The 27,614-nt window shown below is 43.9% G+C and overlaps 3 protein-coding genes and 2 pseudogenes across 3 annotated transcripts; 1 reads left to right on the top strand and 4 right to left on the bottom strand.

Moving 5' to 3' along the window:
- Window positions 1-4,305: 4,305 nt before the first annotated feature.
- Window positions 4,306-6,157, bottom strand: LOC115675897 (uncharacterized acetyltransferase At3g50280-like). Its single transcript, XM_030598694.2, has one exon. The coding sequence runs from the start codon at window positions 5,920-5,922 to the stop codon at window positions 4,525-4,527; it is 1,398 nt and encodes a 465-aa protein (XP_030454554.1). The 5' UTR covers window positions 5,923-6,157; the 3' UTR covers window positions 4,306-4,524.
- A 212-nt stretch (window positions 6,158-6,369) lies between these two features.
- LOC115675898 (uncharacterized acetyltransferase At3g50280-like) lies at window positions 6,370-7,903 on the bottom strand. Its single transcript, XM_030598695.2, has one exon. It carries the CDS (start codon window positions 7,863-7,865, stop codon window positions 6,471-6,473), a length of 1,395 nt encoding a protein of 464 aa, XP_030454555.2. The 5' UTR covers window positions 7,866-7,903; the 3' UTR covers window positions 6,370-6,470.
- Window positions 7,904-8,227: 324 nt separating this feature from the next.
- LOC130140844 (uncharacterized acetyltransferase At3g50280-like) lies at window positions 8,228-9,776 on the bottom strand (annotated as a pseudogene).
- A 6,163-nt stretch (window positions 9,777-15,939) lies between these two features.
- Window positions 15,940-16,601, top strand: LOC115675717 (uncharacterized; annotated as a pseudogene).
- Window positions 16,602-24,573: 7,972 nt separating this feature from the next.
- On the bottom strand, window positions 24,574-26,293 carry LOC115675768 (uncharacterized acetyltransferase At3g50280-like). The gene has a single exon (XM_030598529.2). It carries the CDS (start codon window positions 26,285-26,287, stop codon window positions 24,896-24,898), a length of 1,392 nt encoding a protein of 463 aa, XP_030454389.1. The 5' UTR covers window positions 26,288-26,293; the 3' UTR covers window positions 24,574-24,895.
- Between the last annotated feature and the right edge of the window lie 1,321 nt (window positions 26,294-27,614).

The raw sequence follows: 27,614 nt of genomic DNA, 5'->3' as shown, positions 1-27,614 counted from the left end.
ATCCATTTTAGCATGTTCAAATTAGGAAAACAGTTTGGGCTAGCGATCATATCCATAGGGTCATGGATATCGATGGAAAGCTGACCGTTTGAATTTGGAAAGCGGATAAGATACGTTATCGTATCCAAATGGTTACGGATAAGATAACGATCTTCCATACCACCGTGTATCCTTATAGTTAAGGTCAGATAATCGTCCAATACGTTGCCAAATTAGGAAAACTTCCTAATTTGGGGTATTTTTTTAATATTGCGGGTATCGCACGCATTATCCCTAAAATATCTAGCAATCCACCAAAATATTCACGAAATATTCAAAACAAGTGAAATTAGGAATTTAAATATTTTTAAAAAGGATTAGATAAGATTCTTACCTAATTTCACGGATATTTCCAATTCTAATTTGCGGATCGGGATTGCGGATCGCAGGACAGCCAATGGCGGGTGACCCGACGACGGTGGACCGGCGGCGATGGACAGCGGCAAGGTGACTCGCGGTGGGCTGGCCTTGCCCGAGATGGTGACAGGAGGGGCGTCGAGGCTGGCCTGGTGTGAGCAGGGGTAGTGACTCTACGGCGACAAGGCAGCACGGCAACGGGCATAGCAGTAGCTGGCGCATCAGGGATTGGCCGTAGTGGGGGCTTGGATGGCTGACGGTGCCTGGCGGGGACGCAGGACCAGCATGGCGCGGGCCTGGCTGGAGTGGTAGCAACAGGGGCTTGGGCTAGCGTCTAGACGGGCTTGGCGCAGCGGCAGGGGTAGGGGTGAGCGGTTCTCGGTCCGGTCCGGTCCGGTCTAACCCAAGAACCGGGAACCAAACTGGAAGGACTGGTTCCCAATTTCTAGGATCGGGGATCGGACCAAACTGGACCGAACCGATGGTCCTTCCGATCCGGTCCGGTTCCAATGGGACCAATCACTTATTGGTAAAGGCAAGTGGGAATTGAGGAAATTATATTAGACTTTCTATTTTTTTCAAAATTTTTAAAAAGTAAATAAATATATATATGAAAAGATTAGAAAAATATATATTTATCGGTCTGGTCCGGTCCGGTTCGGTTCCCACCCTAGAAACAGGAATCGGACAGCTTGAAAATCTGTTCCACTTTTAGGAACCGGGAACCAAATCGATATTCCTGAGAATCGGACCAAACCGGTCGGTCCGGTCCGGTCCCGATTTGGGCGGTCCATCTTGCTCACCCCTAGCAGTGGGCACAACGGCGGGACCCTCACGGCCACAGGTCTGGCCGTGAGGAAAGTGGCGACCCCGGGGAATAGCACGGGCACGGCACGGCAGGGAGGCATGAATGGTGACTTGGGCATGGTGCGGCGTCGCAGCACAGCAACAGGACTAGGCAGGTACGGACACGGGAGCGGCAGGAACGGCGGTGGGGCACAACAGCAAGGGCATGGCCGAGTGTGGGCGCGGGCGCGGGCGCGATAAGAGCTCGGTCAAGCGCTGGCGCGAGCACGAGAGCAGCAGCGGGCGCGGGCATGGGAACAGGCACGGGCGTGAGCACGGGCGCGGGCGCAAGAACAGGCACAGGCGCAGGCACGAGCACTGGCACGGGCGCTAGCACAGGCGCAGGCACGGGCACTGGCACGGGCGCTAGCACGGGCGCGGGCACGGGCGCTAGCACGGGCGCGGGCACAGATGCTAGCACGGGCGCGGGCACGAGCGCGACGGTCAGCTGTGGGGAGGCACAGGCGCGACAGTCGGCCGTGGAGAGGCACGGCCGGTCTCTTTTCTCACTCTCTCTCTTTCTTGCCCTCACTCACACTTGTGCTCTCTGAAAATTATGATTGCCTTCCCCCATTGTGAGCCCTAACACATCTATTTATAAGAGTTAGACAGGGTTATCTTACAAGAGCCAAGATATATTATTTTCTAATTCTGATACTCAACTTAGGCAATTTTCTGATTATTTCTTCTAGCTGAATATTCATAGAATAATATGAATTATCCTCTAATTATATTATTTAATAAATCGATAATTCAATTATTCCAACTTGTCATTTTCCAAAGAAAATTTCAGCTCTTATAATGTCCATGGGCTTGGCCAATAATTTTCTTGAACTTGGGCTTAGTCCAATTTCATTAAGTTCAGAGCCATCCATTTAAGTCCATCCACCACTAATCCAATGCAAATATGTAATTGAACTACATGATTCTAAATCATATGCTATGCAATCTAATTTTAATATTTTTGTTTGGGGCTTAGATATTAATCCCTAATTTTCTATGCACTGATTATTAAATGGTTAGCCAAAATTTAGGTATCAACAATCATAGAATTAGTTCGTGTCATTTAGTGACTTAGTGATACATGCATTTATCATGTTCATGTAGCTCTTTAGTCTTTAGGCACAATTTCAAATTTATGGAGAAAAAACAAAATCGTAATTAGATGTCCATGGATGGTCGTACATTCTTTAGGCATCTCACCTGGGCCATGCATAGATTGCATCGTTGCATGTTTATTTTTTGATTCATAGTTCACAGTCTCGGCCTCAATAATGAGGCTTTGCTTGAGCTTGCTCGATGGATCTCAGTTCCTTCAATTTTTTCTTGTAATTAATTTACTGCTTCAATTAGTGGGCGTTTATTTTCACTGTTAGTGCACCATGCATGATCACCTTCATAGAAGATCGCATGCAAATCTTTTCATTAAAAAAGGGGTACCGATGACTGTAATACAATGTAATCAGGTCACTGACCCCACGAATCACAATCACAACCTATTCTTATAGCGGCGACTCATAAATCTAATCTTGAATGCATAACAAACACTACAAAAAAAAGTAGGTTTTAGCGACGAATTTTGCCACGAAAAATTTGACAAAATTCTTCGCTAAACGAATTTGCAACGAAAAAAATTTCGTTGCCAATTCGGCGTCGCAAAATTTAGTGACAAAAAATTTCAATTTTCGTCGCTAAATTGCGACGAAATATATTCGTGACAAAATTCGTCGCTAATTTGCCACGAACTGTATTCGTGGCAAAATTCGTTGTTAATTAGCAACGAACTATATTCGTGGCAAAATTCGTTGCTAATTTTTTAATAATTTTTTTTTTCGAATTTTTTATTTTTTTTTTCCCTATATTCTTCACCAGTCGCCGTACCGGTGACCAGCTGAGGCCGGCGAGTTCGACCTCGCCGGCCATGGGTGAGGCTAGCCCTCGCCGGCACTGGCGAGGTCGAGTAACCATGGTGAGACCGCTCAACCTCGCCCAGATCTGGGGGAGGCCGAGCGGCCTCGCCATGGCTGCCGCTCGACCTCGCCGTCGTCCAAATCTGTGGCGAAGAGCAGAGGCGTAGAAGAGAGAGAAAGTGCTGTGTCTCGCCCTCGCAATCTCCCACTGATCCATCATCCATCGAGGTACACAGCACTGGTAGCTTGACTCCAACCCTAGAATCTTGCTCGGTTCCTCCCCCTTTCGGCGCCAGGCGCCGTCGTGTTCTTCGCGGCGAGCTCGGGTTTCGTTCCGGGTCTCGCAAGGGCGTCAGGTTTGAATCGCCGTTTGTTATTCCCTCATGCTTGGGTTTTCGTTTGTGATGGTTATGCGCATTGTGTTGTTTTTGATGTGTTGAGGCAATGGGGGGTGTTTTTTCTTTTTTGGGTTCTGCGGAACGATGCGTATGGCCTTTCTCCGGCTCTTGATTTCGCGGGCATTTGAGTAATTTTTTTTTCGTCGCAAATTAGCGACGAATTTTTTTTTCGTCGCAAATTCCATTGCAAATTAGCGATGAATAATTTTTCGTCGCAAATTCCGTTGCAAATTAGTGACGAATAATTTTTCGTCACTAATTTTCCGTGACTAAATCCTTGTTTTTTTGTAGTGAAATGAGAAAAATCAAGTTGCAATTGGTAGGGGTTAAGATGGCCGTACTAAACGCATTCGCCACCTTACAAGAAGAACTATTCGGCGGTCGCTTAGTGATTCATCAATTTCCTTCGGGATATCTTATGTCGCCCTCTAAATCACAAAACGATGAGTTCGCTACTTCACCATCTAAACCGGCTCAAAACGTCTTATATGTTAATTGTTAACAATAGGAATGGCCTGATAAAAGAGATTTGATCGGTATTCCAGGCCGCCGGCGCTTACTTTGTCGGGGAAAAGGACGACGAAATTAACGTATCAACGTGTCCTTAATATATATATAAAAGTCAATTTAAAATTCCAAGTCAAACAAAACGTCTTTATTCCTCCTTTGCTCGCGTGCAAGTGTACGTGCGGGAGTTCTTCACGCCACTTCAAGGCAAAGGAGTAAAAATAAATGCAGACGGGCGAAGGTAAGAGCTTGCAATTTTGGACTTCTGTAGATCTTTTGTCCTACAATTTTTTTATTAATATAAAGATTTGTTTAGAGCCCTCGAAACCTTTGACATTCGAAGAAGGTTTTCCAGCCTACCACTTTTCGACATAATAATGAAAGAGAATTTTCTGGACAAATTTCGACATCATCGAGAAATTTAGAACATTTTGAAAGTGGATCGCTCAATTTTGACAGCCTCCGACCTACGAAGCCGTCACTGCGGTCATGAATTCCGTGTCAGCTTCGAGAACCGCCATCTTCTCCGGCGATAGGCAGATCTCCAGGTCAACGCTCCCGCCTCCGTCGCGGCCCGGGTAGCCTGAGACCTTGCCGTCAAACTTGTTCCCGTACCCGCTTCGCAGAGCCACGGCCTTCCCCAGCCCGAACTCGTTGCCGTACATGTTGAACCGCGGCGAGCTCCACATCATGACGTTGCACGGATCGAACATTCTGCCCAGGTGGTACATATGCGGACTCTTGATCCACTCCTCGTTCCACTTCCGCAGCTTCACGGCGTTGTGCTCCGCCACTGTCGCATGCAGTTGCCGCGCCGCCCACCCAGGGCCTCTATCCAGCAGCTCCCCTATTGTCACTGCCGTCCTCAACGGCGTGACCATGTTCCCAAAGTATTCCGGTGGAACTGGGGGGTCCAGCCTGCCCCGGTTGTTCGCGGCCATATAGCAGCTTGTGACCTGTTCGGGCGAGAGGCGGCTGGCACGTGTGATGCACCGCCATACATGGGCAGTCAGGGACTGGAAGGACGAGATATTGGCGGTGCCGCATTGCCGGTTTGCCTCTCCCTTGAGCCCCGCGATGGCGTCGGTGGAGAAGTGGAAGAATCGCTCCCTGAGCTCGGGGGCTTCGAAGTGGGTGAGGAACGACGATGGGTCATTCATGTAAGGCAGGCTTACCGGGCCAGGGTGGTTCTCCGGGAACCACCGGGTCAGGATCGGGGGTCGCGACAGCTGGACAACATCAACGGTGCCTTTCTCTTGCGCTTGGAAGATCTCGGACCATGAGTTGAAGAAGAGCCAGAAGGAACTGCCATCGCCAACAGCATGGTTCATGGAGAGCCCGATGAAGACACCATCGGCGAGCTCGGTGACCTGCGCGGACAGCAGGGGCAGGGCGTGGCCGTCGTGGTTGACCGCCCGGTCATGGTCAAAGAAGGACCGGACGACGGCCGGTACGTACGTAGGGGAGAGAAGGTCAGCCACAGTCATGTCGAGCGCAGCATGGATGAACCGAGCACCGGGGCTGTTGGCGCAGTCGACGGAGACGGTGTAGGACAGGGGGTCAGTCCGCTTGAGGGTGGCGAGGCGGCCGGCAAGCGGGTAGAAGTGGGCGAGGGTGGAAGAGAGAGATCGCTTGAGTTTTTCCAAGAAAGAATGGATGAAAGCGGGGCGGTTGAAGCCGCCCGAGTCGAGGCAGCGAGGAGGGAGGGGGAAGAGGAGGCCCCTTTGGATGTAGTGGATGGGGAGCATGGCGAGGTCCCATGGCGGCAAGTGGAGGTGGCGGTTCGACGGCGGCAGAAGTTGGTGTGGTTTGATGAAACAGTCGGAGATGAGTCGGACGGATGGAGGAGGAGGACGAGGAGCCATTGGTTCGGACGATGAGTTGGTCTGGGCTCAAGGGCTGTGTCCTTCCGTTGACTTTTAAAGGTTGGAGTTGGAGAAAGAGGAGAGAAAAATGGTTGGTTGGTTCGCATTTTATAATTCATTCCTTCACCGCTCGAATTCAAATTAGGGCACCTTTATTTTCGGACAATGAACGAATTTAAAAATATATTTTAAAAAATAATAATTTATATTATTTGAAATAATTGATCAACGAAAATAATTCAGTATTGTCAATAATTTATGTTTGAACATTTTCGAGAACAATAAAAATATATTTTGTTTATTCATTCTTGTAAGCGATTTTAAGAAAATATTTTTTAATTATTTATTTTTTACGAGCCATACAAAGGTTTTTATTTATTATTTCACTTTTTATTTGTTGTCTTTATCTCATATGAAACCCTCGATAAAAATATGGCAACAATTCCGAAGTCAAACAACAAATCTTTATTCCTCCTAATTCCTCACGCGCGTTGACTCGACTTTTACATGACGACCGCAAACCACCGGGTTGAAGTTGGCCCTCCAACCTACGAAACCGTCACGGCGGCCATGAATTCTGTGTCAGCTTCGAGAAGTGCCATCGTCGCCGGCGGAAGGCAGATCTCCAGGTCGATGCTCCCGCCTCCTTCGCGGCCCGGATAGCCTGAGACCTTGCCGTCGAACTTGTGCGCGTATCCGCTTCGCAGAGCCACGGCCTTCCCCAGCCCGAACTCGTTGCCATACTTGTTGAACCGCGGCGAGCTCCCCATCATGATGCTGTACGGATCGAACGTCTTGTCCAGGTGGTACACCTGCGGCCTCTTTATCCACTCCTGATTCCACTCCCGCAGCTTCGCGTCGCTGTGCTCCGCCACGGCAGTATGCAGGAGCCGCGCCGCCCACCCCAGGTCGCCGCCCAGCAGCTCATCCACCGTCGTTGCCGTCCTCAATGGCGTTATGGAGTTTCCGAAGTATTCCGGCGAAAGCGGGGGGTCCAGCCTTGCCCGGTTGTTCGCAGCCATCCGGCAACCTGTGACCTGGCTGGGTGGGAAGCGGCGGGCGCGTGTGATGCACCGCCATACAAGGGCAGTCAGGGACTGGAAGGATGAGATATTGGGGATGCCGCATTGCCGGTTCGCCTCCGCCTTGAGCCCCGCTATGGTGTCGGCAGAGAAGTGGAAGACTCGCTCCCTGAGCTCAGGGGCTTCATAGCGGGCGAGGAACGATGAGGGATCGTCTGTGTAAGGCAGGCTTAACGGGCCGGGATGGCTTTCCGGGAACCACCTGGTCAGGACCGGGGGATGTGATAGCTGAACGACATCAATGGCGCCTTTCTCTTGCGCTTGGAAGATCTCGGACCACGAGTTGAAGAAGAGCCAGAAGGATAAGCCATCGCCGACGACGTGGTTCATGGAGAGCCCGATGAAGACGCCATCGGCAAGCTCGGTGACCTGCACGGACAGCAGGGACAGGGCATGGCCGTCGTGGTTGATCGCCCGGTCGTGGTCGAACAAGGACAGGACGACCGCCGGGACGTACGTAGGGGAGAGTATGTTGGCCACCGTCATGTCGACCGTGGCATGGATGAATCGGGCCCCAGGGCTGTTGGCACAATCGACAAAGACAGTATAGAACGGGGGGTCGGGCCGCTTGAGGGTGGCAAGGCGGCCGGCGAGCGGGTAGAAGTGGAAGAGGGCGGAAGAGAGAGAGCGCTTGAGCTTTCCCAAGAAAGAATGGATGAAGGCGGGGCGGTCGAAGCCAGGGTCGAGGCAGCTAGGAGGGAGGGGGAAGAGGAGGCCCTTTTGGATGTAGTGGACGGAGAGCATGGCGAGGTCCCATGGCGGCAAGTGGAGGGGATGGTCGGACTGCGGCGGAAGCTGGGGCGGCTTGACGAAACAGTCGGAGACGAATCGGACGGATCGCGGAGGAGGAGGGGGAGCCATTGCGTGGGTTTGTGTTTGTTGAGACTCGGAAGAAAGAAAATGGGTTTACGACTCTGCCCTTAACCTTGGAAGAGCATGTTTGGTCAAACTTAGACTGAAGTAACCAGTCCCGCTTCGTGGAAATTTCCCATTGTCCAACACAAGTGCGTGGAAATTTCCAAGCAAAACACAGATCTCTCTCTCTCTCGTGGAAATGTGGGGCTGAGGGTTGACCATCATGCAAGCGTTTCCCTTGTATTTATATGGGTTCCCTAGAGTCGTGCAAACAAACAGAGTTGGTCGGTCAATGCCGCTTGCGTGCACACATGGAGTTGATTAGGGGGTAGTGGGTAAGATTGCGCTTTGAGATTTGATTCATTCCTTCACTGCTCGTCTCCTTTATTGAAGGCTTTAAACAATGCCTGCTTAGCGGGAGTTACCTGTACCTGATAATTACCTGTAATATTGCCTAATTTCGGATAGCCTGAGGCCTTGCCGTCGAACTTGTTCGCATACCCGCTTCGCAGAGCCACGGCCTTCCCCAGCCCGAACTCATTGCCATACTTGTCGAACCGCGGCGAGCTCCCCATCATGATGCTGTACGGATCGAACGTCTTGTCCAGGTGGTACACCTGCGGCCTCTTTATCCACTCCTGATTCCACTCCCGCAGCTTCGCGTCGCTGTGCTCCGCCACGGCAGTATGCAGGAGCCGCGCCGCCCACCCCAGGTCGCCGCCCAGCAGCTCATCCACCGTCGTTGCCGTCCTCAATGGCGTTATGGAGTTTCCGAAGTATTCCGGCGAAAGCGGGGTCCAGCCTTGCCCGGTTGTTCGCAGCCATCCGGCAACCTGTGACCTGGCTGGGTGGGAAGCGGCGGGCGCGTGTGATGCACCGCCATACAAGGGCAGTCAAGGACTGGAAGGATGAGATATTGGTGGTGCCGCATTGCCGGTTCGCCTCCGCCTTGAGCCCCGCGATGGTGTCGGCAGAGAAGTGGAAGACTCGCTCCCTGAGCTCAGGGGCTTCATAGCGGGCGAGGAACGATGAGGGATCGTCTGTGTAAGGCAGGCTTAACGGGCCGGGATGGCTTTCCGGGAACCACCTGGTCAGGACCGGGGGATGCGATAGCTGAACGACATCAATGGCGCCTTTCTCTTGCGCTTGGAAGATCTCGGACCACGAGTTGAAGAAGAGCCAGAAGGATAAGCCGTCGCCGACGACGTGGTTCATGGAGAGCCCGATGAAGACGCCATCGGCAAGCTCGGTGACCTGCACGGACAGCAGGGACAGGGCATGGCCGTCGTGGTTGATCGCCCGGTCGTGGTCGAACAAGGACAGGACGACCGCCGGGACGTACGTAGGGGAGAGTATGTTGGCCACCGTCATGTCGACCGTGGCATGGATGAATCGGGCCCCAGGGCTGTTGGCACAATCGACAAAGACAGTATAGAACGGGGGGTCGGGCCGCTTGAGGGTGGCAAGGCGGCCGGCGAGCGGGTAGAAGTGGAAGAGGGCGGAAGAGAGAGAGCGCTTGAGCTTTCCCAAGAAAGAATGGATGAAGGCGGGGCGGTCGAAGCCAGGGTCGAGGCAGCTAGGAGGGAGGGGGAAGAGGAGGCCCTTTTGGATGTAGTGGACGGAGAGCATGGCGAGGTCCCATGGCGGCAAGTGGAGGGGATGGTCGGACTGCGGCGGAAGCTGGGGCGGCTTGACGAAACAGTCGGAGACGAATCGGACGGATCGCGGAGGAGGAGGGGGAGCCATTGTGTGGGTTTGTGTTTGTTGAGACTCGGAAGAAAGAAAATGGGTTTACGACTCTGCCCTTAACCTTGGAAGAGCATGTTTGGTCAAACTTAGACTGAAGTAACCAGTCCCGCTTCGTGGAAATTTCCCATTGTCCAACACAAGTGCGTGGAAATTTCCAAGCAAAACACAGATCTCTCTCTCTCTCGTGGAAATGTGGGGCTGAGGGTTGACCATCATGCAAGCGTTTTCCTTTTATTTATATGGGTTCCCTGGAGTCGTGCAAACAAACAGAGTTGGTCGGTCAATGCCGCTTGCGTGCACACATGGAGTTGATTAGGGGGTAGTGGGTAAGATTGCGCTTTGAGATTCGATTCATTCCTTCACTGCTCGTCTCCTTTATTGAAGGCTTTAAACAATGCCTGCTTAGCGGGAGTTACCTGTACCTGATAATTACCTGTAATATTGCCTAATTTCAATCCTGGCTGGATCCCAATGTCAAATTCTTTAATTTTAATTTGGTCAAACTTAGACCGAAGTAACCACTCCCGCTCCGCTCCTGGTGGTGCCCCGAATATCGAAAAGCTCGCACCAACTGCAGCAGGAGTTGATCTGCGCTTGACTGGTAGAAGAGAGAAACAAAGGCAGCTAATGGTCACGTCACTTGCTCCCCAAGCAATACTCACAGCCCTTTTTACTTTCCTCTTCTCTTCTCACGTTCTGGCAACAATATTGAAAACGTTTCCTGCTTTTGCTTAGGCAAAACCTCGAATTCGCCCGCAAACGGCTCCTCCTCTCAGCTTCCAATTGAACTGCTGCTTGTGCTTTGATCGTAATAGCCAATATGAGATAACAGTAAGGTAGAGCCACGGTTGAAATTTGATGATTTTCTTGCAGGGCATCATATCTGCTTTGTGCACATTAGATTTGCATGATTTTTCTACGTTAGAGGAAGACACTCGCCATGGTACTTGCCCCGAAGAACCAAAAAACAAAAGGAAATTTTGAAAAGGCTCCTAAAAGGAGGCCGATTTTGGCAAAAGAAATCCTAGAGCGGTGCTTGTTTCAAAGAGATCATGAAGTGGGTGAATTCATCTCAATTGACCTGCTTAACTCATCGGCGGACGACACATGCGTCTCACGTGCCGTTTTCCGTGCCATGGTCCAGGGCGCCTCAAATCTCCTGATTTGACTCAACTACACGCGTCACTCACTTGCAACTGAGTCAAAATTAAATGGCCAAATTGAGCAAAATCGCAACTGAGTCAAAATTAAATGGCCAAATTGAGCAAAATAGCTTCAAACTCGCTTATGATGAAATATAGGGTTCTTCAAGTCAACACCAGCGAAGCTAGCGTTCTTCACTTTAATCAATTGAAAATGGAGATCACAGAAGGAGGGCAATATTGGAATATCTTGGATCGAAGCTAGCGATCCGTATTCAGGCATGTCCAAAATCGAGGTAGGCCTCCTTTGTTAAATTTTTGGGTTTTCAATTTTGAAATTTAAGGTTTATAATGAGGTCGTATTCCATATGGATAATGTTGCTTACTCTAACCTTGTAGCGAGCTTCGACTGGATTGATCCTCATTGGTGATGAGAACTCCTTGCAAAAATAAGATCTATTCGAGCTGACCAACAAAGTAGAAAGAGAGAAATGATTCTATTGGAACTTTCTGAGAAAGCTCTGTAGATAAAATGACTCCAAATTTGAATTCATAACTGTGCACTGTTGAAGCATTATATAATCTCATCATCGCTAGTAAAAAAACCCCTTGGCCTCTCTGTGGATAAAACTACTCCAAATCTGAATTCATAATTGTGCACTGTTGAAGCATTATATAATCTCATCATCATTAGTAAAAAAAACTCTTCAAGCAATAATATCTCTTTCGGGGGTGGTTCATAATTGGTGGGTGCATGTTGCCTGATACCTTCAGGTGAGGAGATCAATTTTTGCACCTACACAAACCGTGACTCGATATTTTCAATTCATCAAATTAACTAACCAAATCAAGATATTTTTTTTTCTTGCCTTTGAGTATTTCTTTATGTCCAATTTGAAGCATTTAGCATTCTTAGGAAATAGATGGACCTATAAATTGGCATTGATATCAAATGAAGTACTTGAGTACTCAAGTCACTAGCGAATCATTACACATGATATGTTCTTGAAATATAACAAGTGGTCATATTTTCGAGCAATAAGCAAAATCGATAGTACTTAGGTTTGACTGCATGAGCAACATTCCTAAAAGTAGCTTTAATGAAAAAAGAAATTGTTGCTATCCCTTTAAAATTTTGAAAAGTTCTATAGCAGCTCGAGGAGGGAGACAAGGATTGCTATCATATCCATAAATTGTGAAAGTATTTCCTGAACAAACCTCATGCGCGGTCGGCCGCAGGGAGGTCGACGAGGGCACTCGGGCGTCCCAAGTTCTGTAGTGGCTCGAGGAGTGAGACTAGGATTGCTGTTAGATTCATAAATTGCAAAAGTCTTTCCGTCCTATGTTCAAACTCGATGTTTGCACTTACGGAAACCAATGACCCGATGTTTTCAATTCATCAAATTGAAAAAAGTTTTAAAAAATTTTGCTAAAAATTTGACCAAACTTTGAGCCGCCATAATTTTTCCGTCCAACATCCTATTGACTCGATTTTTGCACCTACGGAAACCATGACTCATAATTTCAATTCATCAAATTAACTAATCAAATCAACATATTTTTTTACTTGCCTTTGAGTCTTTCTTTATGTCCAATTTCAAGCATTTGGCATTCTTAGAAAGTAGAAGATCCACAAGCATATTTTAATACACCCTTGCCATGTGAGTCTATAAATTGGCATTGATATCAAATGAAGTACTTGAGTATTAAAGTCACTAGCGAATCGTCACACATAATATGTTCTTGAGATTTAACAAGTCGTCATATTTTCGGGCAATAAGCAAAATCAATAATACTTAGGTTTGACTGCATGAGCAGCATTCGTACTAAAAGTAGCTTTAATGAAAAAAAGAATTTATTACTATTCCACTTTAAAATTTTGAAAAGTTTTGTAGTAGCACAAGGAGGGAGACGATGATTGCTATCAGATCCATAAATTGTGAAAGTCTTTCCTGAACCAATTTGACCGCCGACCTCAGGCGAGCTTGCCTGGAGGGAAGCCTATGAGGGCACCCGAGCGTCCATTTTTTGAAAAGTTCTGTAGTAGCTCAAGGAGTGAGACCAAGATTGCCGTTAGATCCATAAATTGTGAAAGTCTTTCCTAAACCAATTTGAACGCCGGCCTCCCTACATGCGCCCTCGCAGGTCGGTGACTGGTAGAGGGAAAAGGGGAAAAAAGAAAAAAACATACATATGTCTTACCAAATAGCTTCCGATTATGACTATTTTCAGCTTCCGATTTTTTGAAATTTCTTGTAACACTTGCAAAAGAGCCACAATCTCGAGGAATGGAGAACAATCTCCTCCTTTAGATCTTGAAGGTTTTATTGTAATACGCCACATACGCCGCTTTAGCCGCTATGTTGATCGAACCTTCATTGCACTTAAACTTCATTACCACTAAATCTTTTTTGGTACTCTAGCCACTAAGTATTTAGGTAAATGAAACTTCGAATATACTTTAAATACCGAATTAAAATCTACTATTATTCTCTTCTCTATCGTTCTCTCCGCTACAGTCACTTTCGAATGGCCTAGGTGTTCCTATGAATAGAATAAAAATGAGGCTCTAACACCGCTTCTTATGATGCCATTCTATCAAATACTTGATGATATGTGTTTACTTTGCTTTATCATCTATTTGTGGCAAATGAAGAAACTATAACGAAATTAAAACTGAGAAAAATAAAAGAATACACAGATTGACATGAAAATCCTTGCGGGAAAAACCACAGGAGGAAGAAGAGAAGCAAAATCGACTATAGAAATTCAAGGATTACAAAAAGGTGGCTCAAAAAACCTCAAATTCATTCCGTCTTTCCTTCTCAATCTAATAACTTGAAAAAAAAACAATATCTATACTACTCCATATGTTTTGAATGCCATGACTTGATGTTTTGAATTCATCAAATTTGGGAAAATTTTTCAAAAATCATATTCATGTGTTTTTTAGACAAATTTGACCAAACTTTGATTGGGCAAAAGTTTTTTATCTGATATTCCATTGACTCGATTATTGCACCTAAAAAAAGCTTGTGTGCAAAAATTGAGTCAATGGGAAGAAAGACATAAAAGTTATCATTTTTTAGAATTTTTGGTCACATTCCATTGACTCGAATATTTGCACTTATGGAAAGCTGTGCATCAAGTTGGAAAAATATTGAAAAATCATATTTATGTATTTTTTAGACAAATTTGATGAAACTTTGATTGGGCATAAATTTTCGATCTGACGTTCCATTGACTTGATTTTTCTACGTACAAAAAACCTATGACTTGATGTTTTCATTTCATCAAATTTTGAAAAATTTGAATTTTCTCTTAACTTCTCATCTTCTACTTCTTCCTTTTCCAAGGGAAAACTCTTGATCTTCTAATCTTTACTCGTGATGTTATACTTGATGTTCGGTAGTAGATCAGCTCTCTAGTTTGTTTAACTCGGTTGCTTTGGTTTTCTTTATGTCTGTAACATGGTGGCTTTTGATTGGTACAGAAACTAGCGATGGTGGAAAAAAAGATGCAAGAGATGGGACAAATCTACCGTGCATAAACCCATGGGACTGTAGAACCGCCTTACTATATGTTTACACCAAAACCCAAAAGAACAAGAAAGAAATAAGTCCATAGGCTGCGTTTGGTTGTCCGGATAAAATTCAGGATATGATATATTTTATCCTATCCTGTGTTTGGTAGCTGTCTAGGACTGGATAAGGTCGGATATAAGGGGATATAGCCCGGATAAAAAAATCCGAGGGGGGTGGGATAGAGTCGGATAGGATTTCTCTTATCCGTAATATAAAAGTTTTTTTCCAGAAACCCTACGCTCTCCTTTTTCTTATCATTCGTTCACCCACGCGACTCCTCTGTAACTAAAGCAGCGAAGTCGAAGCCTGGTTCACATCGAAGCTTTGCGGAATCAACGAAAGAGTTGAAGCATCATATTTTTCCGATTCGCAAAAGTAAATAATCATGCTCTCTCTCTCTCTCTCTCTCTCTCTCTCTCTCTCTCTCTCTCTCTCTCTCTCTCTCTCTCTCTCTCTCTCTCTCTCTCACACACACACACACTAAGACTCATGCACGATGGCTAGGTATCGGGATTGAATAAGCGTTGTTGCAAGTGTTAAGAACGATTTGAGGGCAGATTTCGTTTGATACAAACTTAACTTATATTAAGTCTTCGAATAGAAATCAAAATTTTAGCGAAGGCACTTCTTTTATTTTGGTTGTAGCAGAATTTTGATTACTGTGAACTAATCAAAATTAAGTCTTTGAATAGAAATCAAAATTTTAGTGAATAGGCTTCTTTTATTTTGGTTGTAGCAGAATTTTGATTACTGTGAACTAATCAAAATTAAGTCTTCGAATAGAAACATCAGGTGTGAATTTCTAGTGGCCAAGTATGCATGTTTTTGGGTGGACATGTTTGTTGCACCTGGTTTGCTGGTTACAGAACCATCGGGTTCAAAGAATTCGGCTTAAATCAGCTGTTACAATTTTGGTTTTGTAGAACATATCGATCCCAGATCACCGAATGTTCTTGTGATACTCTGAACTTGATCTTGAACAGGAATCATGTCATGGATACTCTGAGTATGGACTTGTAACTATCTACTTGGGTTTATTTTTTCGTTTCTGTGTTATATGCTAGTCAATGACTTGGATTTGTTTTAAGTCGTCTATGGCGTGTCTCCTCTACTACAACGTTGTGGTGATCTCAGTAGTTAGGCTCCTTGACAAGAATCTTGCTAGATAATTTTTTTTCTTTCATGGTCATGTATTCGTAACAATTGTTTATGTTGTAACAAATGCTTTTTATTGGACTGCTTATTTTCTACCCACCGTATCATTTTCATCAACACTTTGAATGTGTATGTAGGAGAGAGAAGGTTGTGGAAGAGAGAGATTGCATGAAGAGTGAGTTAATAAGTTGAGAGGAATGAAGAAATGAGTTTAACCAAAATTGTCAGTCCGTATAAGTACATGGTTATTTAAGTCTTTGTACTTTTGTCATTGTTTAACATCTTTAAATTTACAAAATGGATAATCAGTGGACAATAATGAAGGATGCAAATTCTAAGATTCTGTGAAAATATATTGATGTGAAAAATATATTGTTTTGGATGATTTTTCTATTATCTAACTTGTCAATTTGCACTTGCCTAATGTTAGTTTTTTTTTCCTCATTAGAAATGGATCACGATGATAGAGAGGAAATTTTTAGCATTCTGATATTGGAGGAGATGAACCTACATATGTTGCTTTTGTGTATGATATCTATGATTGTGGTGTCTTTGAAGACCTATCCAGGAGCTGCTTCTTTGAGAGGGAAGTCCTTTCCTCAATATGATCGACTGGCAACTGTATTTGGAAAAGACCATGCCAAGGGAAATCTCAGTGAGGACCCTTCAGAAGCTCATGCAGCTGTAGATCATGAAGAATGTGAGAATCATGATGATGTGGCAACTAATGGTGCAAGTCCAAACTTACCGCCATTATCATCTTCTCAAATGTTTATGATTCTTCAAAAAGAAAGAGGGCTAAAGCAAGTGATAAATGGGCTGCTGGGTTAGTTGAGATTGCAGGCACTTTTGGCTCTTTCTTGGAAAAAGCTAACGAGAGGATGGAGATGATTGCTCGCCGTATTGGACATGCTAAAGATTTGGATAATGACAAGAGAAAAGTTAATGAGGAGCTTCTTCAAATGTCTCTAGGTACTATGGATAGAATAAAATTATGCAGAAAAATTGTGAAGGATCCAGAGAATATTCATCTTTTTTTTGGATTTCAAGGAGACGATAGGAAACCATTTGTGGAACTACTTCTCCAAGAGATGATAGAAGAAAATGAGTAATGTTTTTGGAGCGATGAGTCACAGTTGATTTATGCAAGTTGGAAGGGGAAAGTTGTACCTAATTTTGTTTATAAATAATAGGTCTATTGTGTAGTCCCTTTGTTGTTTTATGACAATTAGTAATATTGAACAATGTTCTTTTTGCTATTAATTGGAATCATATGTTTTTTTAAGACATTATTTCTTGGGTATCAGGACCTTCAAGTACATGATATATCCTTAACTTAAGAGTGTGTTGCTTTTCTTCTTTTGAAGTTTGTCTTAGATGGTGGTCAAATTCAATTCGATAATGTATTGTTCATTGACATGTTTGTTGATAGAGTGCTCTCTCGATGGTTAGTCCTCTAAAAATTTTCTGGTGATGCTTCTGCTGCTTTTCAGATTAGACTTTTCGTCCACAAAACATTATGACCATATCTCATGACTATACTCAAAACTTTTAGGTACTTTTCCGAATGCAACTTACTGCGAACATTACATGTATAATCTAAATGCCAAATCTTTTTCATATCTCTAATGCTCTCGTGTTAGTCTTAATTGACTCGTCTCATATTAGCATGCGCAATGTCACTTTTTGAAAGGAAAAAGAGACTGATTTACATAATTCAACAAAGTCGAGTTGATTATTGCGATGATGAATAGAACATCAGGCTTGCAGATATTTCCTATGTCAATCATGACTTGATTGTTTCACTTGTATAGAAAGCCTGTGGGGAAATTTTGAAGCTATCTTGATTTAAATTCCGGCATACTCAAATTTCTGGAAGTATATATTTGGGTTCGAAAGATTTCTTTTTTCTTTTTCTTTGCATTGATAAACTAAACATGAGCGTCAGATTGCTTTGGTTCTTTATGCATATTTCATATAATGCATAATCATGGATTGATTCGGTTAGATTTTGTGAGAATCTTTTGATTTGAAAAAAAATATGTTGTTTTGGATGATTTTGCTATTATCTAACCCGTCAGTTTGTACTTACCTAATGTTATTGTTTTTTTAAGTATAATTATGCATGAGAATATCCAACTTAAATCCGCAATTTACCAAACGGTAGATAGGATAGGATATGAGAATATCCGACTTTAAATCCGCAATTGACCAAACGGTGGATAGGACTTGGAGAAATCCCTGGATTTCTTATCCTATCCTATCCAGTCCTATCGTGTTTAGAAATCCGGACGACCAAATGCAGCCATACTGTTGTTGCCATACTATAGCCATAACTACTAACATGAAAGGTTCACCTCAACACTCAAAAATGGAGTACACCACTGCTCTCTCAAAAGATTTGGTGTATTATTATTTGAATATGTGTGAACTAAAACAATAAAAGCTCTTGATACATATCCAACGCGTGGATGACTTTTTGTATGTACAACTGCCGATGAAACCTATACTTGCCAATATCAAAGGTTATACTTTGTCACTGATCACTGGAAAGAACAGATATCAACACTTTGGTACTCAAATAGCATGAAGTTCCTAGGATGCTCAGATGAGAAAAACTTACTTAATTGCAGCTTCGAATGTCCCGATCATTTTGGGGTTGATACTGTACGACATCTTTGGCCCTGATGAAGTTGTTGCTACTGAAGATCATGGGCTGCCAATCATAAATCTATAGGAAGATGTGGGGTACTAATGGGGCTGTGATTGCTTGTTGTAGTTCTATTTGATGAAGTGATTGCTAGTTGTACTGCTACACTGGAGCATTAGTTTTTCTCTTTCATTTGGACATTTAATCTAGTCCAATTCGATAGTTGGCAACCATTGAATAAAGCGGGATATCACTCTTAAATGCATCTGACCATTATACAAAGGTGTAAGTATACCAAAAGTTTTAGAAAGCGCAATTAAGTCTTACAATTTCTATAATAAATATATTATAATGAAAAGTATATGGGGCATTTATAAGATTTATAAGATTAACTATCTAAAATGGCAAGATACAACGATATCAATTACAAATAAATAGGATCATTCATGGACATGTACAATCAAGGGAGAGATTATCCCAATCTCAAGAGACATGGAGAATCAAGGGAGATATGGAGAATCTCCTAAATATATCTCTATCGCCTCACGATGAATTGGTGTCCGCTCAAAGGCCAGAACAAGATTGCAATTGTATTGGTTATTTCTACATGGACTAGTCCGTGTCCCATTTGGAGGTGTATGATTTTCATCTTATTAGGGCAAAAGAAACCAGCTAGTCGCCATACGACCTGCTTCCCAAGCAATACTCGAGCCTTTTCATTATCATTTTGTCTATTTGCGTTTTGAAAAGACATCGACGGTGATTTCTGCTTTGCTTAGGCAACCTCGAACTCGGCCACAACTCCGCTCGGTTCCGAAATGAACTGCTGCTTGAGTTTATATCACCATGTACTAGCGCCACATAGTCAATCATAGCCGAAAGAAATGATAATAAGGTAGTGCCAACGTTGAAATTGATAACTTTTTTCAGGTCATCACATCTGCTTTGCACATTTTTAATAACAAAATGGGTCGACTCTAATCTATTTGGAATTATCACTTCGTAGTTGTAATAACCCCTGCAATTTGAGTTTGATTTAATATGGAATACTAAAAAAATCCACGTATAGTTTTTCAAAATTTGTAAAACCTAAACATACTTCAAACTCCAATGAAATTTCAATAAGCGCTCAAAGGGTTAACTAGCACACCTATCCCTTTCAGTCAATCAAGAAATCCAATCCCAGTTTAAAATGCCATTATAGCTTTGAAATATAGAATTCTACTTTTTGTAACTTCTTTTCCCTAAACTTGCATTTCCATAACTTCTTAAATCATCAAAAAGAAAATTTCATGATCGGAGGGGAATAAAGATAATCGAACACAAAGCACGAATTTCAACCTCCATTAGCACATTCTCCTTCCTAAGACAAGCAAAGCAAACTACCCCCAAAGTAACTGGAAGTTAGACGGTGCAGGCTAAATCATTCATGCGACCGACCAAGTAGAAATTCAGACGCTTGAAAGTAGACGCTATACGGAGAAGATTAGTCTCACCAGATATAAGAGGGCTTTCCGCATTCCTCCTATGAAGATCGCCAAAATTCTATCTTCAATCTTGTCGCAAGTCTGAAACTTCGATCAACCAAAGTCCTCTTCTGAAAATCCTACACACCAAGTTCTATCCCTTTACCACAATTCATGCATGCAACGCTGTTCTATGTTCATGAAAACCGTTACCCAGAGTCAACGACAAAGACTGATGAACAAGATGAGAAAGGAAGAGCAAAACAAATCCACAGCAAACATTAACACCAATGGAAACTGAGTATCTCAAATAATCTCCTATCCTCTACCAGGTTTCATTGTAAGGCTACTCATTAGCCCCATAATTATTAGGGGTGAGAATGGTTCGGGTTGGGCCAATCCAGCACCTAACCCTGAGACCAATCCGCACAGTGTTGGTCCCCAATTTTTGAGACCAGGAACCGACCCCGTTGAGCATAGGATCGAGGACTGAACCGACCCTATGGGTCTAGTCCGGTTCTAGGGTCAACCCGAGACCATCCGATTATTTTTTTTGTTTCATTTTCTGTATTCCTTGAAAGGACAAATATACTCTTTCAAATTTAATATCCATCAACAATGCAATATTGGGTAACCAAACTATGAACATCGGTGCGTATCAAACATAAATCTAAGATAAGATAACAACAAGAATCTCCATTTGCTAAAAGCAACAAGCATAAAAAAACAAACACGTGAAATATAATTAAATCATAAGAAGTTCAAAATACTTAATATAAATTATGAATTATACAACTTATTCTTAAATGATCGCTTCAACTTCTGAATACTTGAAAATAAAATAAAACAACACACATAACTAATACTTAACAAAAGTTTTAAATTGAAAATACTATTAGCGCAATTAATAGAATATCTCACCACTTACATTCATTCAACTTCAAAGATCGTTAGTAGATACCTTGGTCGACTCTTTTAATTCTTCTTCACATCCATGGCCCGACGATTCTATCATCGATCTCATTTCATGATGTCCCTCCACTTCAGTTGACATGTTATCTGAATTCATCAAGTTCACCTAAATACTAGCGTGTAATCAGTAATTGCCAAAGCCCTCACATTTTTCATTTAGGACATAGACGTGCAACAACCATATCTAGTCAAATGAATGACAAATAGAGCAAAGTGAGGACATGATTTAACACCTGTGAGGCGAGCGAACAGACGGAGCGGCAAGCAAGGCGTGCAGCAAGCGAAAAGAGCGAGGCGAGGAAGAGGGTTATCCCGGCGAGCGGCGAGTGAACAAAGCAAGGCAAGGAAGAGGATTTCTATTTTTTTTTTGTCAAATCAGGGCTAGGCTAAGTGGTTTCTAATTTCTAATTTGCAATTTTACACGGCAAAACTGCATAAGAAGGAACAGAGGCGAAAGCGCTAAGGTAGGGTTTAGAGTAGACAAAAATATATAATATTATATATAATATATATAGAGTTAGTCCGGGTTGGACTAACCCTAAAGTCCCAAGACCAATGACCAACCTACACAGTGCAAGGTCTAGGGGTCCTAGGACCAAGGACCGGCCCAATCCCCCTAGGAATTAGACCAGGACCAGCCGGGTTGGGCCGGTCCAGGGTCGGTCCAGGATCGACTCTAGACCGATGCTCACCCCTACTAATTATAGCTAGTAAGATTGCAGTTGACTTTGAATAGTCAGCGGTCTGATGAGATGAACAATTTAGCATAGATAGTCAGATATGACGGACCATGAAGGGTCGGATAACAAAATGATATATTTGTCAAACTCATGATATATCATTGGTCATATCACTGTAGCATAAAAAATCTTTCTAGCATAAACAAAAGAAAAGGAAATCTGATTATAATTTTTTAAAAAAAAAGGTATGTAGATAAAGGGAAGGTTGAGGGAAACAAAGAAAAAAAAGAATGATACGGGATTACAATATCAAAATATGTGAGGTTTATGAGGTCATCTCATAAAAGAAAGGGTAATAAAGCACCCATAGTGATTGATCCATGACCATATGAATCTCTTCATAAAAGAAAAATCAAGAGCCTTGAGCCAATAAGAACGGAGAATATTTTACTCGAGAACAAATTTCAAGAGGGGCCCCATCGTAGAATTTTGACCTAACCATTAATTGCGAAGCGGTGAGAATGATAGGACCTATGACTAAGTAAGATTCAACTGATAGATAAATCCCAATTATTCATTAGGCAGGATGGCGGAATGGACTAGAGACCAATTCATTTATTCCGAGAAGTCATGACCACAGCAAAAATAGATTTTGAAAGAATATGTATGTGCCCGTGAAAGTTATAAAAAGCTTATTCAATATATTTTGGAAAAAAAATAACATTACACGTGAACTATTCACATAAGATATTTAACTCAAATCAGGATATACTACTTTTAGCAAGTTGGGCCTAATAACTAAAAGTGGACAATAGGCTAATGCAATCATTGTCGAGGTAACTCGATGACACATTTCAAATGATTCCTCCCATAGAAAGATGGCAACGGGTACACAAGACAAAAGGAAGAGAGGGAGATCCGATGACAAATCCACTCAATTATAATCATCAAGGGAGTAGTACTAGGTTCGATACCGAAAGGCCCAAGTCATTCACGATCATAGCTAATTGTTGTTGTGTTTGGCTATTAAGAGATAAAAGTCGGATATGAGAGGACAGGACAAGTAACCTCTCGTATAAATATCTCATGTCCTATCAACTATTTAGAAATGTACTCGACAACAAAATGGGTAGATGCATATCCAATCAAATAGTAAAAAAAAAAATGAAAGAAGTAACTCATGAAAAGAAAAAAGAAAATATCCATGACAATACGACGTAGATCTTAGAGTTGGCGACAACGATCATCATAATGATTTCTTCTCAAAAGATAAAATTTGGTGATAGTCATTTTTAAGAGATGGTCATGATTGTTGCTTCGTACGATTGCCCTCTATTTTTTACCGAAAAAATAAGATAGCTGTCGAAGGCGTTTGTTTGTTCGAAATTTTTTGCTGAGGTGGGGCCCGCAAGCGACACGTGTTGCAAGAAGAATGGACTCGTTTTTCGCTTAACGGAAATCAAAGTGGTACCCAATATTTTTATCCTATTACAATGGTTTTTTTTTTTCTTTCACTTGGGAGCAACAAATATGACGGGGTGTTTTACTAGCAACACCAATGGCGGCCATTGCTATCGACTACCAATAATGAATGTGTTTTCGATTACTTAACTTTTCATTTCTTTTTTGGAAGTTTTATCACCTTACTTAATTACCAAACAACCTCTGGAGGAGCATCCCCCGTTTACCTCACCTTACCTTCGATGAGATAATTTTTAAATTTTATCCCACTCTAGTGTCCGAGCTTTAAAAACTTTTCCTAGTGAACGTGCATCTGAAAAAAAAAAAAAAAAGATATCTTGAGAAGAAGATTTTTTTCTTTTTTTTTGTGATCGAGTGAGCGCCGGATTTTTTTCGATCAACTGGGCACCGGGTCAGTTTTGTGCATCCCGACTAGCCTACCTTTTCAAGCGATCTTAGGAGCATATTGGCATGGTGCATATAGGATTTGAGTCTTGAATTGTTCTGGACAAGATTTGAACTCAACATCACAAAAAAAAAAAGGGAAAACTCATTTATCATTTTAACTAACTTATTAGGAGACTACGTTTTATTTTGTGAACAATTAAGAATGACCTAGTAAAAACTGTTGATCGGTATTTCTGGCCACTAGGACATATTTTTCTTCGGAAAAGGACGAACAAAATTAACTTCCAAGAAAAAATTAAAATGATATTTTGTTTTCTTTACCAAAAAAAAAATTAACTTCCAAGAAAAAAAGAAACAAGCATTCGATTTGAAAATTAATTTATGGGAAAATCTTTCTTACGCTGACGATGTGCAGACTCATATACAAGGGAACCTACTTAACCACACATTCTAACCTCTTCTTACTAATCACGGTTATTTCCAACACATATTAGTGCACTGGAAGTAATAAAATTTGTCACGAAAATGTAATCGAGTCCTGAAATTTTTAAAAAGTGTAATCAAATCCTAAAACTTGTCAAGAAAGTATAATCGAGTCATAAAACTTTCGAAAAATGTAATCAAGTCCTAAACTTATAGCGAAAGTGCAATTGGGTCCTAAAACTTTCAAAAAATGTAATTAACGGAAGGACTTGAGTGGACCAATTTGACAAGTTTTAGGACTTGATTGAATATTTGAAAGTTTTAAAATTCGATTGTATTTTCGTGACAGGTTTTAGGATTGAATGCACTTTTTGAAAGTTTTAGGATTCAAATGCACTTTTGTGATAAGTTTTAAGACTTTCAATATACTTATCTCTTTTTTTTAAAAAGAATTGTTTCTAAGAAAAAGTAGACAATCAACAATTGCTGAAATTTCATTGCACGAAAACCATTCAAATTTCTTCTTTTTGGTAACATATGTCAATCTATTTAATTATATTAAAATAATCTTTGTATGAATTTGAAAGCATATTATTTCAAAAGAATTCCTAAAACAAATAATTTATTTCTAAAAATGGCCAAGTGCATTTTTTAATTTTTTTTCTACATGCACTTACTTTTTTAATGGGGATACTGCCAATTTTTTCCTTTATTACCAATATGTCAACACAATGGTAACCCTTGCGTGAACAATTTATTCATGTTTTATTACTAAACAACTAATGTTCCGTTAATGAACATCTAAACTAATTATTTTCATTAAATCCCGTTATTTTTCTTTAGACTTTTATGAAAGCTTATTTTCTTAATAAAAAGAGCATACTTGAGATTCTGAGAATGTAAGTTTCAAAGTACTTTGCGGTATAAAATCGATCTAATGCGATAGAAGAGTGCAAAAGGCTTTTTCTTAATTTTGAAAGTGAAAGGTACCAATTCATTGTGATAAAAGAATTTAATACACGAGTACATATATGTTAAGTATAATAGCAGCAACACAAATTGATAAAATGCAATAACATTTTTTGATTTTGATACACTATACTCAACAAGCCAAACTTTGAAATTTTCTAAATTAGATTTTGTCCATGGTTAAGTTTACTTTTCTTGTGCATCAACTCATAGACCGAGTGTATATAGAATGTAAACTCGTAATTTATCGGCTATAGATCAAGAAAGAAGTCAACTTAAAAATTCCTAGTCAAACGACAGATCTTTATTCCTCCTAATTCCTAATGCGCGCTGACTCGACTTGCACATGGCCGCCGTGTTGACGTTGGCCCTCCAACTTACGAAGCCGTGACGGCGGCCATGAATTCCGTGTCAGCTTCGAGGACGGCCATCGTCGCCGGAGGAAGGCAGATCTCGAGGTCGATGCTTCTGCCTCCTTCGTGGCCCGGATAGGCTGAGACCTTGCCGTCGAACTTGTTCGCGTACCCGCTTCGCAGAGCCACGGCCTTCCCGAGCCCGAAGTCGTTGCCGTACTTGTTGAACCGCGGCGAGCTCCCCATCATGACGCTGTACTGATCGAACGTCTTGTCCAGGTGGTAGACCTGCGGCCTCTTTATCCACTCCTCGTTCCACTCCCGCAGCTTCGCGTTGCTGTGCTCTGCCACCGCCGCATGCAGCAGCCGCGCCGCCCAACCGAGGCCCCTGCTCAGCAGTTCCCCTACCGTCGCCGCCGTCCTCAATGGCGTGATCGAGTTTCCGAAGTATTCCGGCGGGAGCGGGGGGTCCAGCCTCGCCCTGTTGTTCGCAGCCATCCGGCAACCTGTGACCTGGCTGGCTGGGAAGTGGCGGGCGCGCGTGATGCACCGCCATACAAGGGCAGTCAGGGACTGCAACGATGAGATATTTGTGGTGCCGCATTGCTGGTTCGCCTCCGCCTTGAGCCCCGCGATGGCGTCGGCGGAGAAGTGGAAGACTCGCTCCCTGAGCTCGGGGGCTTCATAGCGGGCGAGGAACGACAAGGGATCGTCGGTGTAAGGCAGGCTTAACGGGCCAGGATGGTTTTCCGGGAACCACCTGGTCAGGGCCGGGGGACGCGATAGCTGAACGACATCAACTGCGCCTTTCTCTTGCGCTTGGAAGATCTCGGACCACGAGTTGAAGAAGAGCCAGAAGGAGGTGCCGTCGCCGACGGCATGGTTCATGGAGAGCCCGATGAAGATACCATCAGCAAGCTCGGTGACCTGCACGGACAGTAGGGATAGGTCATGGCCATCGTGGTTGATTGCCCGGTCGTGGTCAAAGAAGGACTGGACGACTACCGGGACGTACGTAGGGGAGAGTATGTCGCCCACCGTCATGTCAAGCGCGGCATGGATGAACCGGGCTCCAGGGCTGTTGGCACAGTCGACAAAGACGTTGTACAGTGGGGGTTCGGCCCGCTTGAGGGTGGCGAGGCGGCCGGCGAGCGGGTAGAAGTGGAAGAGGGCGCAAGAGAGAGAGCGCTTGAGCTTTCCCAAGAAGGAATGGATGAAGGCGGGGCGGTCGAAGCCAGGGTCTAGGCAGCGAGGAGGGAGGGGGAAGAGGAGGCCCTTTTGGATGTAGTGGACGGAGAGCATGGCAAGGTCCCACGGCGGCAAGTGGAGGGGATGGTCGGAATGCGGCGGAAGCTGGGGCGGCTTGACGAAACAGTCGGAGAAGGATCGGACGGATCGAGGAGGAGGAGAAGTCATTGTGTGGGTTTGGGGAAAAGTGCCAAAAAAGTCCTAAACCTTTTGCATAAGTGCCAATTTAGTCCTAAACCTTTTTTTGGTGCCAATTTAGTCCTAAACCTTTTGCATTTGTGGACGCCTGCCGGCCGGCGGCCGGTCACCGGCGCCGACGTGGCGCTGACGTGGACAAATTAAATAATATTTTAATATTTTTTGAATTTTTATTTTTTTCCTTTTTTTCTTTTTTTTTTCCACTTTTTTTTTTGGTTTCTTCTTCATTGGCCGGTCGCCGGTCCGGCGACTCGCAGAGCCAGTGGCCGGCGAGCTCGACCTCGCCGGCCACTGGGGAGGCGGCCTCGCCATGGTCGGGCGAGGCTCGACCTCGCCGGATCTGGCGAGGTCGGGCCTCGCCCAGCCGCTGGCGAGGACCGACCTCGCCCGACCATGGCGAGGCTCGAGCCCTCGCCGGAGGCCGCGGCGAGGGCTCGAGCCTCGCCATGGCTAGGCGAGGCCCGACCTCGCCGGATCTGGCGAGGTCGAGCCTCGCCGGCGGCTGGGCGAGGCCCGACCTCGCCAGATCCGGCGAGGTCGGGCCTCGCCCAGCCATGGCGAGGCTCGCCCTCGCCGCGGCCTCCGGCGAGGGCTCGAGCCTCGCCCGACCAAGGCGAGGCTCGGCCTCGCCGGGCGAGGCCGCCCTCCCCAGTGGCCGGCGAGGTCGAGCTCGCCGGCCACTGGCCTCTGGCCGGTCGCCGGACCGGCGACCGGCCAGATGAAGAAGAAACCAAAAAAAAAAAGTGGAAAAAAAAAGAAAAAAAAGGAAAAAAATAAAAATTCAAAAAAATTATTAAAATATTATTTAATCGGACGGATCGAGGAGGAGTGAGAAGTCATTGTGTGGGTTTGTGTTTGTCGAGATTCGGAAGAAAGAAATGATCCGTGTGGATTCCGTCGGCTGAAAGGAAGATAGAGTGCGTTTATGACTTTGCCCTTACCTTGAAGAGTAGGGTTGGTGGTATGGTGGTGTTATTTATAGAGAAATTATTAGGCGATAGTAAATTTAGTCCTTAATTTACGGTGAGATTAACAGCATCTTAATAGAGTCAAGTTGGTCAATGCCTGGTGCGCTTGGAGTCGTTTGATGGGGCTTAATGTGTAAGATTGCGCTTTGATTCATTCCTTCACTGCTCGTCTCCTTTAATTTATGTGACTTTAAATTGTGTCTGTTTAACGGGAGTTACCTGTACCCGATAATTACCTATATTGCCAAATGTCAAATTTTGCTTATTATATTTTTTGTTTGGCCAAACTTAGACTGAAGTGACAACTCCCCACTGGGGGTGCCCCGAAT

Source organism: Syzygium oleosum, unplaced genomic scaffold (assembly GCF_021117445.2).
Source record: "Syzygium oleosum isolate NSW1041296 unplaced genomic scaffold, Sole_v2.1 Sole_v2.22, whole genome shotgun sequence".
Classification (NCBI taxonomy): Eukaryota; Viridiplantae; Streptophyta; class Magnoliopsida; order Myrtales; family Myrtaceae; genus Syzygium; species Syzygium oleosum.
Note: the sequence above shows the minus strand (reverse complement) of the source record. Positions and strands in the feature narration are given on the sequence as shown.